At 53.9% G+C, this 13390-nt stretch overlaps 1 protein-coding gene across 2 annotated transcripts; it reads left to right on the forward strand.

Moving 5' to 3' along the window:
- The first annotated feature begins 478 nt into the window (after positions 1-478).
- Positions 479-13373, forward strand: LOC123018735 (flavin-containing monooxygenase FMO GS-OX-like 2). Of its 2 annotated transcripts, none has more exons than XM_044421073.1 (6): positions 479-544; positions 2146-2370; positions 3017-3155; positions 4390-4535; positions 4803-4855; positions 11738-13373. In XM_044421073.1, exons 2-6 carry the CDS (start codon positions 2159-2161, stop codon positions 12481-12483), a joined length of 1296 nt encoding a protein of 431 aa, XP_044277008.1. In that variant the 5' UTR covers positions 479-544; positions 2146-2158; the 3' UTR covers positions 12484-13373. The 2 variants fall into 2 exon arrangements, with proteins under 2 accessions (XP_044277008.1, XP_044277007.1); XM_044421072.1 differs by lacking the exon at positions 479-544 and adding an exon at positions 1544-1557.
- The last annotated feature ends 17 nt before the right edge of the window (positions 13374-13390 follow it).

The following is a 13390-nucleotide window of genomic DNA, read 5'->3' on the forward strand; positions in this document are numbered from 1 at the left end:
TACCTGGGTGGAACATCCATTTGTGAGAAGTCTGGGAAGACATGTCCTATAGAGGATACATTCCAGGGTATGAAAAAACATGATCTGGGGTGGTCCAAAGCTTATAGGGGAGGGTGCAACCCCAGTTCCTTATTCCCCATTACTGGGGTTCATCACGGATTAGCATGTGTTGCGCAAACAGAACCGCCCTGCTTGGACAGCGCACACGCTCCTAGAATGGAGGCTATATAGCAAGGGGACGGCATAGAAAAACTTGAACTAAATAAATAAAATCGGGGAAGAGCGGAGATGGCAGGGGGCGAGGCGGCCAAGGCCCAGCTCGCCGCTCTGTGCGAGAGCCCAAACCCCACCCAGGCCGGGTGCTCGGTTCCCGAAGCCCGTCCGCAAACCGCTTCCTGACGCGCGAGCCCATCATCCTGCGCCCGGCATCAGCGAGAACAGCCCTCGATCCCCGCCTCCGGCCCCGCCTCGCCCCACGCGGGACTCTTAAAGGGCGAGCCCGACGGGGAAGCGGCCCGGAGAGTCGAGCGGCGGCGGCGGGCAGGTGAGCTCCCGGCAGCGGCTCCCCTCCCCCCGCACGGCCCGGGCGGAGAAAGGCCGCCTCGCCTCGCCTCGCCTCGCCTCGCGTCTCCGGCGCCCCTCTCGGCCGCGCAGCTGCCCGGCCCGTCTCTGGCGCCGGCGCCCGCTTCCGAGGCCTCGGGCCACGGGGCGGGGAGCGCCCCGCCGAGGCCCGCTGTCTCCCGGCGGGGCGGCCGAGGCTGCCCCGGCGCCTCGCAGCCCCGCGTCTCTGCTGCGGGCCGCTCCGGGCTGGCGCAGCCGGCCGCCGGACGGGAGGCCCCTAGCGCCGCCGCAGGGCCGAGCCCGGGGCCATCGGCGCGGCGGGGCCGCAGGCGCGAGGGGCGCCCCGTCCGCCGGTCCCCGTCCGCGCGGGGCCTGCGGGCAGGGCCGCCTTAAGGCGTGGGCCGGATGGGCGCTTGCCCGGGGCCCCACACTAATCTGCGGGTGTTAACCCTTGGACAGTGGAAAACTTCCCAAATTAGCAGGAGTTGCCGGGGCCCGTAGTGCTGTTCAGGCGCCCTGCTCGTTACGCCAGAGCATCGACCGTCCGGCGGTGTCCCAACTTCGTTATAGGGAAAGCTAGTTTCTGCGGAGGGTTTCGGCACCTCAGCAATTTGGGAGGCCTGTAAAGTAGCTGGATGGGCCTTTTACTGCCTAGAACTGGGCGAAGTGGACGCTTGGGAGGCGTGGAGGGGAGATGGGAGCTCCGCATTCTTTTGCTGACCTTCAGACTAGTCCAGAGAAGGAAGCACAGGGCAACCAGGTTAAAATTTAATGGTCCGTGCTGGTGTGTCTCTTTCAGACATCGGGTCCAGAGGACACAGGGCTTGCCAGGGGGGAATCCCTAATTGCTCACCTGAGTGCAAGGCCTCCCTGTTCTCACCTGTTGCAGAGGATTCCTCGGCCTTACAAAATGTCCCTCCCTCCCTCTTTCCCTCTCTCTCTCTCTCTCTTAGCTTTTTGCTTTTAATCACCTCTATTGTGTTTGTGTTGGAAGAGGTTAGAAACAAGCAGTGTGATCCCTACATGACATTGCTCCAAGGACTTGTACATTCCTTCCATGTGGGGCTTGTAAAAAGCAGGGAAACCTCTCAGGTACCGCTGCTTTGCTATTGCCGGTTCCAGGTCCCTGTGTGCACCACTGGGTACTGAACTTTGCTTGTGGGGTAGGCATGTGGCTTTGGAGTATCTCAGCTTGTCTGTTACATGAGAGATGTTTCTAGTCCCTATTTAAATTTGAATGATACAAGCTTGCCACTGGCCTTGCAACTGGAGCATGGCTGTGTGCAGGACCTCCTCCGATTGGGCCCTTATCTCATCCCACAGCTTGGTCTCCACCTGCTCTGTACACACCAACACCCCTCTTGTCTGCTCAGTTCTTTATGAAATAGAACATTAAAAGCATCCTTGTTACCTGCTTAAGGAGTTTGGGTATAGTGCCTCTTCTCCTTGGCAACCTGAGGCCAAAGGGAAGTGGGGGGGGGTTATATGGCAGCAGCTGCCGCCTCTTGGGGGTGGAATGGGGGGATCGCCAGCTTACTGGTGTTTGTCAGTCCTATTCCTTGTCTCCTTACTCCCTGCCACTAGACCCCCGTGCAGGATGGCATCAACAAAGCTGCGTGTGGCCGTGATTGGGGCAGGGGCTGCTGGACTCTGTGCTGCCCGGCACCTACTTGCCTCCCCTGACACTTTCGCCCCTCCTGTGGTGTTTGAGGGCTCCAGCCGTCTCGGGGGCACCTGGGTTTACACGGAGGAGACTGGGGAGGACGCTTGGGGATGGACCATCCACTCCAGCATGTACCATGACCTCAGGTAGGCACTGCAGCCCATTCCACTTCTAGACCACCTTATAGCTGCAGCTCTGCACAGTTCACAGCAATTCATAAAAACATGGAGCGTTGTGCCTTTCATGACCCATGGCTGCTCCTCCCCCTGAGAGGAATTGTGCTTGTGCCACCATCCCTGTCTGCCTGGGGGCTCCCTATTGAGCAGGGAGAGGAGGGGCAGGGCTCAGGGGCTCAATGAGGCTTTATTTATTTATTTATTTATTTATTTATTTATTTAAAATATTTTTATGTCGACCTATTCGCAAAAAGCCTCAGGATGGCTTACAGTATAAAATATAACATAAATAAATTCCTGACCCACACTGGCTGCAGTTAAAAACATAGAAAAGACAATATTAAAACTTATTAAAATATAGCTGGAATAAAAAGGTCTTAACCTGGCGCTGAAAAACAAAGATGGTGCCAGGCGGACCTCTCTGGGGAGCGCATTCCATTGATGGGGTGCCACCGCAGAGAAGGCCCTCCTCCGGGTACTTTGCCTCCTGATGTCTTTCACGGAGGGCTCCCGGAGGAGGGCCTCTGCTGCCAACCTCAAGGGGCGGGAGGGCAAATATGGAAGCAGGCGTTCCTTCAGGAATCCAGGCATTCCTCCCCACTGCCCTTGCTCCTAGGACTAACCTGCCCAAGGAAGTGATGGCCTTTCCTGATTTCCCCTTCGACCCTTCACTGCCATCGTTCCTGCACCACTCGGATGTGCTGAGCTACTTGGAGAGCTACGCAGAGCACTTTGGCATCCAGGACAACATCCGGGTGAGAGGCAGGGTGGGGCTTGGGAACAGGACGTGGGGGAGGATGAGGCCATGCACCCACCCCTTTGGCTGCTGGGACGCGTCTGCTTTCGATGAAAAGTCAATAGTACCTGAGCGCATGAGAGAAAGAGTGGCTTCTTTTTCTTTTGCCCTGGAATAACCACACTTGGCATCTGTACATCCAGGGCTGCAGGGAGATGGGCTTCCAAGCAGGGGTTGCCTACCAACTTAATTTAGAAACAGAGAGTTGCTCTTTAAGAGTTTGAATAGCTTTACTCATAATAAAGAGGAACATGGCAGACTCCTTGAAGTTGTGACCTTTCAGAGCTGTAGATCTGCTGGGTATCAGCAGGCCCAGGACTTCTCCACACAGAAAGGGTTCTCTGTTGTATGAATCCAGGGGCCTGATTCAGCCAAGGCACTTCAGATTCCAGGACAGGAAGAAATAAAACCACTTGAGTGAAAGATAATGTATAGTTTATTGATTAGTGTTGACATTTGGAAGCAGCTTATCAATAAATAAGTCAAGGAAAAGTGCACAAGCGCCCCTGTGGTTGAAAGACCCGGGAGCAACGGATGTGGCTCCCGGGGCACGTGGCTGGCTGCACCGACCCTTGCATGTGCCTTGCCCCAGAAGAAGCCACGAGGCAGCAATTCTTAACAAGGTAAAAATGTTCTAGCTCTCTCCTGAAATTCTAGGAGCTGCCAGCCAGGGAGAAGAGGGAGGCTAGGCTGCCCTAGTTAATTTAAGCAGACAGGTGTGTCGACATCCTTATACCAAGGATGAGGAAAGGAAATCGGTGCCCTCATTAGCCTGCAAGCTTCACACAGCAGCTAAACTTCGCACATATTTGTTGTTTCTCCTATTGTTATTACACTGCATCTATATCGTGTCTTTTCCCTCTTGTGAGGAGCCCAGAGCAGCTTGCAGGGATCCACTTCACCCTCACAACAACAGCTCTGTGAGGTAGGCTGGGCTGAGAGTAAGTGGCACCCAAAGGGCTTCGTGGCTGAGTGGGGACCAGAATCAAGGTCTCCCAGGTCCCCAGTCCAACACTTCAGCCTACCCAAGGGTCTGCACTGGCCACTGTGCACAGTGGACGCTAACCCCTCATCACAGGCCCCCTGGTTATCTGCCCCAGTGCACTTGCCTACTGCGGGGTCAGCACTGAGTGCCTGCCGTGCCTGCGCGGCTCCGCCAGCTCACCTGTTCTTCTCCCTGCCTCCCCCTCAAGTTCCACTGGCAGGTAGAAGAGGTCAGGCCGGGGCAGAAAGGCCAGACTGGCAGCCCTTGTGGCTGGGATGTCACAGCCGTCCTGCGGGCTCCAGATTCAGCCCAGCGAGTCACAGAACACTTCGATGCGGTCCTGGTTTGCACTGGGTGAGTCCTGCTTGACCTGGCGGGAGGGAGAGCAGCTCTGGCACCATAGTCCTTGCTCTTTGCTTTGTGAAGTTCCAGGCCCAGGAGGGATGGGGGGAAAGCAATGGCCGTCCGAGGATGCTGCCACGCCATCCCCCATAGCCAGGAAGGGAAGGCTGGTATATTCCTTGATGCCACTGCAGCGTGGGTGGGTGAGGAGGACGTAGGCTGTGATGCTGGGCCTGTTCTTGCCCTCCAGCTGATGCCTTGACTGCCCTGTTTCTGCAGGCACTATGCCAGCCCGTTTCTCCCTGCCATCCCTGGCCTGGACAGTTTCCAAGGTAAGGGCTGGATCCCAGCCACCAAGAAAGAAAGGGGGGCCATGTTCCCACCATGGCCAGTCAGTCCCAGGAGGGCCATCTCCTTACCCCCCCCACCACCCCATGGATGTTCCCAGGGTGGCTGCCACACCAAAAGGCCAGTGGGAGGCTCTCCGTCATGCTACGAGCCATTGTCAGACCTCTGTCCTTCATGCTTATTCCAACCCAATTGGAAACTGGAAGTCACCACTGCAGCCATTGACTCCTTCATGTGTGAAGAACTTGCATTTCTCTGACCTGAATCTTAAGCCAATCCATTTTCATAGAACAGTGAATCAGAAGGGGCCAGAAAGCCAATGAGTCCAACCCCCTCTCAGTACAGGACTCTCAGTTTAACCATCCCTCTCAGATGGCTGTCCAGTTGCATCTGAAATGTCTCTAACCCACAACCTACCTAGGCCACTGGTTCCATTGTCATACTGCTCTAGCACTCAGGCAATGTTTCCTGGTATCTAGTCAGAATCTGCCTTTCTGTAACTTGAGACCATTATTCCATGTCCGGCACTCTGGGAGGATCGAAAGGAGGCCCCTGACCTTCCTCTGTGTGGCAGCCTTCCCAGTACCTGCAAGGTGCTTGTCATAGCAGTCTTCTCCAGGCTAAATATGCCCAGTTCCTTCCATCTCTTCGCATAGGGCCTTGTTTCCAGACCCTGGATTGTCCTTGCCGCCCTCCTCTGGGCCCTTTCCAGCTTGACTGCATCTTTGCTAAATTGGGGTGCCTGAACTGGACAGGTGAGGCCTCACCAGTGCTGAGTAAAGAGGAACTAGTACTTGGGAAGCAATACTTCTGTCAATGCAGCCTAAGAAAGCATTTGCCCCCTTTGCAGCCACATCACATTGTCGACTCATCTTCAGCTTGTGATCTACAAGAATTCCAAGATCCTTCTCACTGGCAGTATTGTTGAGCCAGGTATTCCCCATCTTGTAATGGTGCATTTGGTTTCTTTTTCCTAGGTGCAGAACTTGGCTCTTGTCCCTACTGAATTCCATTCTCTTGTTTTCAGCCCAGCACTCCAACCTATCAAGATCACCTTGAATCTTCTTTCTGTCTTCCAGGGTATTTGCTATCCCACTAAGATTTATGTCACCTGCAGAATTGATCATTGTGTCCTGCACTTCCTCATCCCAAATATTGATGACAACGTTGAAGAGCACTAGTACCCCACTTGCTACCTCTCCCCAGTTTGAGAAGGTGTCAGTGATGAGCATTCTTTGAGCCTTTCTATAGCCAGCTGCTAATCAGGAGCTTTGCTAAATTCAAGATAAATTATGGTCACAACATTCCCACAGTCCATCAGGGAGGCTCCCCAGTCAAAAAATGAAATCAGGTTCATTAGGTATGCAGTCAGCAGGATTCATTCAGTCAGCAGAATGCATTATAATGCATTCATTATAAATGCATGTTGGCTTCTAGTAATCCCTGCATGGTTTTCAAGGTGTTTGCTTTATAATTTCCTCCAGAATTTTCCCAGGGATTGGTGTCAGACTGACTTGTTTGTAGTTTCCAAGTTCTTCTCTCTTGAAGACGGGCAATATTAGCCCTTCTCCAGTCCTCTGGCACTTCTCATGTCCTGCATGATTTTGCAAAGATAATAGACAGTGATTCTCAGAGTTCTTCCGCCAGCATTAGCATGAAGTTCATTGAGCCCTGGAGAGTTGAACTTATTTAACCCAATTAGATAATCAACGATCATTTGCTTATCAATCTTGAGCTGCCATCCTGGTACATCAGCTTGTACATCCCCTTCTTCAGGAAGGCCATAGATCTTTCTGGTGATGCATGCAGGCACAAATGACATAGCCAGGCAGGGTGTGGGCGGGACCACCGGGGACTTCAAGGCCTTGGGGAAGAAACACAGGGACCTGAAGGCCCAAGTGGCCTTCTCATCCATCTTGCCGGTCCAGGGATTTGGGCCAGGCAGGGACAGGAGGGTCTCCGAGGTGAACGACTGGCTCAGGGTGTTGTGCCAGAAGGAACACTTCAGGTTCCTCAACCACAGCACCTGGTTTCTTGCCAGTAGACTTCTGGCAAGGGACGGTTTGCACCTCACGAGGATAGGGAAAAGGTCCTTTGGAGATGCTCTAGCGAGCTTCGTCCGGAAGACTTTAAACTGAGTGGGGGAGGGGGGTTCAGGCCCCCCAGTAACATGTCTGCACTGGACAAGTGTGGGGGGAGGATCAGGGCTCTGGGAGCAGGGTTTTAGAGGTACTGCAGGGGCTGACAGGACTTTTACAGAGAGAGCCCAGGTATCAGGGAAGATGGGAGGAAGGAGGTGCATGTGCACCAATGCTAGGAGCATGGGTAATAAGCAGGAAGAGCTTGAAGCTCCCCTGGGAATAGGAGGGTATGACCTGGTGGGAATCACAGAAACTTGGTGGGATGAAAGGCAAGACTGGAATGTAAACACAGAGGGGTATCACCTGTTTAGAAAGGACAGGAAGGGAAAGAGAGGTGGGGGCGTGGCTTTATACGTCAGGGAAGGGATAGGATGCAGTAAGATAGAATGCAGCACAGATGGGGATTCGGTAGAGGCAGTCTGGATGAAACTTAGGGGTTTTGACACTGAAAGAGACCTGACAGTGGGGGTATGTTATCGCCCTCCAGGTCAACTTGAGACCCTGAATGATGTCCTGACAGGTCAGATTCTAAGGATATCTCGTGGGAGAGACACAGTAATTATGGGAGATTTCAATCTCCCGGATATTAGTTGGGAGACTCACTTGGCGGTGACAGCCAGGTCACGTCATTTCCTAGAAGCTATAGAGGGAGGGTTTTTCACACAGAGGGTCTGAGAGGCGACAAGGGGGGGACATCCTTGACTTGGACTTGGCCAACAGGGAGAAGCTGATAGATGAGGTACAGATTAGGGGAGCTCTGGATGCGAGTGATCACTCCATCCTTTGCTTTGAGATCAGGGGACTGGGGACGTGCAGCAGGTTGAGCACTAGAAACTGGGACTTCAAGAGGGCCAACTGAAGGCCAGACTGGGGAAAGTCTCCTGGGATAGGTTACTGGAAGGCAAGCAAGTTGAGGAGGGGTGGATGGCACTCAAAAGGGAGGTTTTGGAGGCGCAAGCCTTGAAGATACCTCTAGTTAGTAAGGTGGGGAGTCAAAGGAGAGTGCCGCCATGGATGCGAAAGGAGGTGGTTAGAGGGTTTAGACACAAGAGGAACCTCTGTAGGAAATGGGTACTGGGGCAAATAGACAAAAGGTTATACCGGGGGGAGGAGGCCCGTTGCAGAAGGATTCTTTGCAAGGCTAAGGTTGATTACGAGCTGAGACTTGCAAAGAATATCAAGAGCAACAAAAAGGGCTTCTTTCAGCATGTAAATAGGAAGAGGAAGGGGAGACAAGTGGTGGGAACACTAAATAATGAGGAAGGAGATCCAGTGGCTGATATGAGGGAAGAAGCACAGATGCTAGATGACTATTTTGCCTCTGTGTTCTCCCCAGAGCAGGACAGGGGAGATCTGCAAGGGAGATTAGATGAGGCTGGGGACTTAGGGGCACAGATTAGCATCACCTCCCTAGAAGTCGAGGAGCTCCTCAGGGCATTGGATGTTACAAAGGCGCCAGACCCTGATGGCGAGAGTACTTCAAGAGTTGGCAGGGGTTCCCTCATGCCCACTGGCCTCCATTTTTGAGGCTTCATGGAGAACAGGTGAAGTTCCAGAGGACTGGAGGGTGGCGTCAGTGGTCCCAATGTTCAAAAAGGGTAGTAGAAGGGACATGGGGAATTACAGATCAGTTAGCCTTGTGTCCATTGTAGGAAAAACAATGGAAAGGCTCATAATAGCAAGAGATCTAGGGATGCTAGATAGGGAAGGGAGGCCGGCGGCCACACAACACTGGTTCCACAATAACAGGTCCTGCCAGGCAGCCCTTGTGGAAGTCTATGACAAGGTTTCAAGGTGGCTAGATGGAGGGGATGCAGTGGATGTGGTTTACCTGGATTTCAGCAAGGCCTTTGGCAAAGTGCCGATGATGTTTTATTTATCTATTTATTTATAAAAATTGTATGCCATCCATTACTTGCGTCTCTGGACAGCTTACAACATAAATCAGAATAAAATAGATAAATTGACTATTCCATGCTGGTGTATATCCTGGTTGAGAAACAGGAGTTTTGGGATAGACCAAAGCACTGTCCGATGGATTAGGGCATGGTTGACTGACCGAAAGTACAGGGTAACTATTAGTGAGGAATCATTGGGATGGCGGCCAGTGACAAGTGGGGTCCCCCAGGGTTCTGTCCTGGGGCTGATCCTGTTTAATCTTTTCATCAATGACATGGAAGAAGAGATGAACAGTCTGCTGATCAAATTCGCAGACGACACTAAAACTGGAGCAGTGGCCACAACTGAGGAGCAGGTACTCCAGATCCAAAAGGATCTGGACAGACTATGGAAGTGGGCAGGAGACAACAGGATGGCGTTCAGTGTGGAGAAGTGCAAGGTCTTGCACTTGGGGCATAGGAATAGTTGTCATAAGTACAGGTTAGGTGACAAGTGGCTGGAGAGCAGCACTTGTGAAAGGGACCTCAGGGTACTGGTTGCCTGAAGGCTAAACATGAGTCAGCAGTGTGATATGGTGGTTGAGTGAACGCCACCCTTGGTTGCATAGCCACAAGTGTGGCTTCTAGATCAAGAGAGGTATTACTACCACTCTATATATAGACTCTGGTATGCTCACAACTGGAGTATTGTGTTCGGTTTTGGGCCCCTCATTACAGAAAGGATATAGCCAGGTTGGAGTCAGTGCAGTGTAGGGCCACAAGGTTGGTGGCCGGTTTGCAGGGGATGCCGTATGAGGCAAGACTGAGGGAACTGGGTCTCTTCAGCCTGGAGGAGACTCAGAGGGGATATGTTGGCGACATACAGGTATGTGAGGGGATGTCACATGGAGATGAGTAGAGACCTGTTCTCCCCTGCAGAGGAAGGCAGGACACGCTCCAATGGAGCAAAGCTCAGGGAGCCAAGGCTCCATTTGGATGCCAGGAAGCACTTCCTGACAGTCAGGACCCTGAGGGTGTGGATTGGGCTTCCATGAGAGGTCGTTGAGGTCCCTTCGGTGTGGGTGTTCAAGGATAGGCTGGACGTGCACATGGTGGGCATGTCGTGAGCGGAGCCGGCTGGAGCTGGGAGTCAGTATAGATGGCCAGGGAGGCCCCTTCTAACTCGCGCTGTTTTTGTTTCCTCTTTTGGGAATAGACTGAGCCAAAGTAGGAATTGAGCACTTCTACCTTTTGTCATCTCTTATCATTTTGCCCTCCGCATTGAGTAGCTGAACCCCAATTTCTTTACTCTATATTCTTCCTTTGTAGCCTGACCTTTCTTCCACTTCCTTTACATGTCCTTTTTGTTTGCAGATCATCTTTAAGCTTTTTGTGAAGCTAAATGAGCTTCTTCTGTTTGTCTTCTAATCTTTTTCCTTGCTGGAATTGTTTGTCATTGTGCCTTTGGAATTTCCTTTTTAAAAAATTCCAGCCTTCTGAGACTCCTTTTCTCATTAGAGCCACTTGCCATGGGACTTTACTTACCATTGTTCTGAGTTTATTAAAATGGGCTTTCTGGAAATGCAGGATACATATTTGGCTACATGTGGCTTTTGCTTCCTTTAGAATCAAGAATTCAATTATGGCATGGTCACTTTCCTCCACAGTTCCTGTAGCTGCCACTTTCCCAATTAGGTCTAGTCAAGGATTGTCATTCCTCTTGTTCCTTCCTCCCCTTTCTGTTGGAGGAAGTTATCCACAACACATTTAGAAATTTGGTCGGTTCTGTTGGTGACTCTCCCAGCTGTACTGCTATGTATGAGAAAGACTTTGGAAAGAGAGACAGCCTGGTTTTAAGGACCATTGTCATGTCAGCTCCATCCAGGAGAGTGCAGGATTTCTTGGGACTCAAGAGTGGTCCCAGGAGCCCAAAATCTCTATCCAGACTCCAAATTAAGCAAAGAAAGAAAATGCTTCCCTGCCACCAAATCACATGAGCAGCTGGTACCCCCCCCCCCCCCCGCATTCCCAGTTTGCTAACTCACAACTAAATCACTTTCCTCTGCTCCCTGCATCCCCCTGGAGTTCTGTGGCCCTGTTTCCAGGCTCTTCTGGTGCCCCCTTTGTCTCTTCTCCCCACACATGGACTCTAAAAAGAGGGCTAAACAGGAGATGACATTGATAAATGTGGTTCTCTGAACTTCCTTGCAAGCAACCATGGAGGCACCCCCTTGAAGGGAGCTTCAGCCGAGCTGGCTTCCTCTTCTGAGGCTTGGCCACGGGACACAGCTCCTGCTTGCCACGCAGAAGGCCCTCACTTGACCCCCAGCAGTGTCTCCAGACAGGGCTGGGGAAATGGGCTGAGACGCTGTGGGGCTGCCGCCACCAGGCAGAACCAACAATGGACCAAGGCAGAGCAGGCTCATCACAGGGCAGTTCCTTGGTCCCCATGATCATGACAAGGCAGCCTTTTCCTAGCAGCTGTGCTGTCCCATGGGGTTTCACGCATAGGTTGGCCTTTGTGGGAGGGTCTGGGGGCCTGCAGCAGTCTGGATGAGCTTGGAAGCCTTCCTGGCTGGCTGCTGGGTTTTCTCTTTCTGCCTTCCCTAGTGGGGTCCCACTGAGGGTCTGCCCTGGAGCTTCTGTGCCCCACATGCAGGGACCATGGCAGGTCCTCCGATGAGCTGGAACGCCTGCTGAGTGTTGCGAGCTGGTCAAGGGTCAATCAGGGCAGCAGCTGGGTTGGGAGGTGCTTTACTCAGCAGGCACGCCTGGCGCAGCGGGAGTGGGGGGGCACCGCCACCCCCCAGCTGCCACTTGCTGACTCCCTGTCTTCTCCCCTCTCCAGGCCACCTCCTGCATAGCCACAGCTACCGCCACCCTGAGCCCTTTGCTGGCCAGTCGGTGGTGCTGGTGGGTGCTGGCTCGTCAGGGGTTGACCTCGCCCTGGAGCTGCTTCCCCTGGCTGCCCGCGTCATGCTGAGCCATCACGGGCCTCCCGTGTCCGGGCTGCCTGAAGACGTGCAGCAGGTGCCTCTGCTCTCCCAAGTGGCCCAGAAGGCGGTGGTGTGCAGCGATGGCTCAGTGCTGCAGGCAGACACCTTGATCCTGTGCACCGGCTACCGGTACCACTTCCCCTTCCTGGACTTGGCCCAGCTAGGCTTGCAGGAGACAGACTACGGGGTGGGCCCCCTGTACCTGCACTTGCTGCCTCCACAGCACCCTTCGCTGCTCTTCCTTGGCCTCTGCCAGCGTATCTGCCCCTTCCCCCACTTCCACTGCCAGGCGCGCTTTGCCGTGGCCGTGCTGGCTGGACGTTGCCCCCTTCCCTCTGCAGCTGCCATGGAGGCGGATGCCCAGGCGCAGCTGGAGCAGCACTTGAGGAGCGGTGGGCTGGCCCGGCACTTCCTGTGGCTCAAGGACCAGCAGTGGAGCTATGCAGATGAGCTGGCTCAGAAGGCAGGATTCCCCCCTCTGCCACCTGCTGTCAGAGGGATCTACGAAGCTGTATGTGCCAGCCGGGCCCGTGACCTGGCCACTTACCGCAGCCAGAACTATAAGCTGCTGGGAGCCAGTGCCTGGGAGCTGGTGTAAGGGTCTGGCAGGGGCTGGGCCGAGGGTGGAGTGAGGCCTTCATCCCCCCAGAGCAGTGGCTCCCCTTTTGTGGGGTTCCTCTGAGAACCAGGGTCATTTGTGGCAGTGGCGGCAGCATGGCTGCTGGCCGAGAAAACACAGCAGTCTTCCTGGAGACACTTGATCAAAGTGCTTCTCTGGGCGAGGATTTGAGGCAGCCCCTGAAGTGGGTGTGGAGACCCTTTTTCACTAAAGGCTGAGAGGCAGGCAGGCCCAGGGCACTGCAGCAAGCTGCTTGCGGGGGGGGGGGATTCTGACCAGGACCCCCCCAGTCCTGAAGCAGTGCCTTCTCACAAGCACAGCGCTCCGCCCCAGTGTCATGCCCCAGTCCATCCCGCAAGCCGGGAGGAATTGCTAACGCAGAGCAGTCACCCAGGTGCACACAGGCCCTGCTCAGACACAGCAAGCCTGCTCTAGCCTGCCCCGTTTGCTCCCCAGGAACTGCTGTTCAGCCGTGTGGAGGCTTCCTGGCTTCTTCCCAGGGTGGTTGCTCTGCTCGAAAGCACCACCTTAGCCACATCTTGCAGCAGCTAGCTCCAATGCACGGTGGGAAGGAGAGGCCCCTTTTGATGTGCACCTGCTGCCAGTCGGTTTCACTGGGTCACCCTGCTTGAATTTTAGCATTTAGTGGGAGGGAGACGTGTCTGTGTCCCTGAACTCCTGTTCTTTGCTCAGTGTGCTGCTCAAGGAGAGGGGCAGCCATGGGGCCCAGGTGCCATGAATGTCTCGCTGGCCCTCTGTGTTGGTGGGGATCTGGCTTCACATCCCACGCATCAGGACAGTGCCTCCACCATGGTCTTCAAAGCCTGCTGCTAGAAATGTTCTGCCATAGAAATAAAAGCGCAACAATATGTGGTCGTCTTGCAAC

This window comes from Varanus komodoensis, unplaced genomic scaffold, assembly GCF_004798865.1.
Source record: "Varanus komodoensis strain SLA01 unplaced genomic scaffold, ASM479886v1 scaffold114, whole genome shotgun sequence".
Taxonomy (NCBI): domain Eukaryota; kingdom Metazoa; phylum Chordata; class Lepidosauria; order Squamata; family Varanidae; genus Varanus; species Varanus komodoensis.

Bases quoted from the DNA above. Each gene is read 5' to 3' on its own strand.
- LOC123018735 (XM_044421073.1), top strand. From the start codon at position 2,159: ATGGCATCAACAAAGCTGCGTGTGGCCGTGATTGGGGCAGGGGCTGCT. The intron at 2,371-3,016 runs GTAGGCACTGCA...CCTTGCTCCTAG, and splicing joins AGCATGTACCATGACCTCAG to GACTAACCTGCCCAAGGAAG. The intron at 3,156-4,389 runs GTGAGAGGCAGG...CTCCCCCTCAAG, and splicing joins GCATCCAGGACAACATCCGG to TTCCACTGGCAGGTAGAAGA.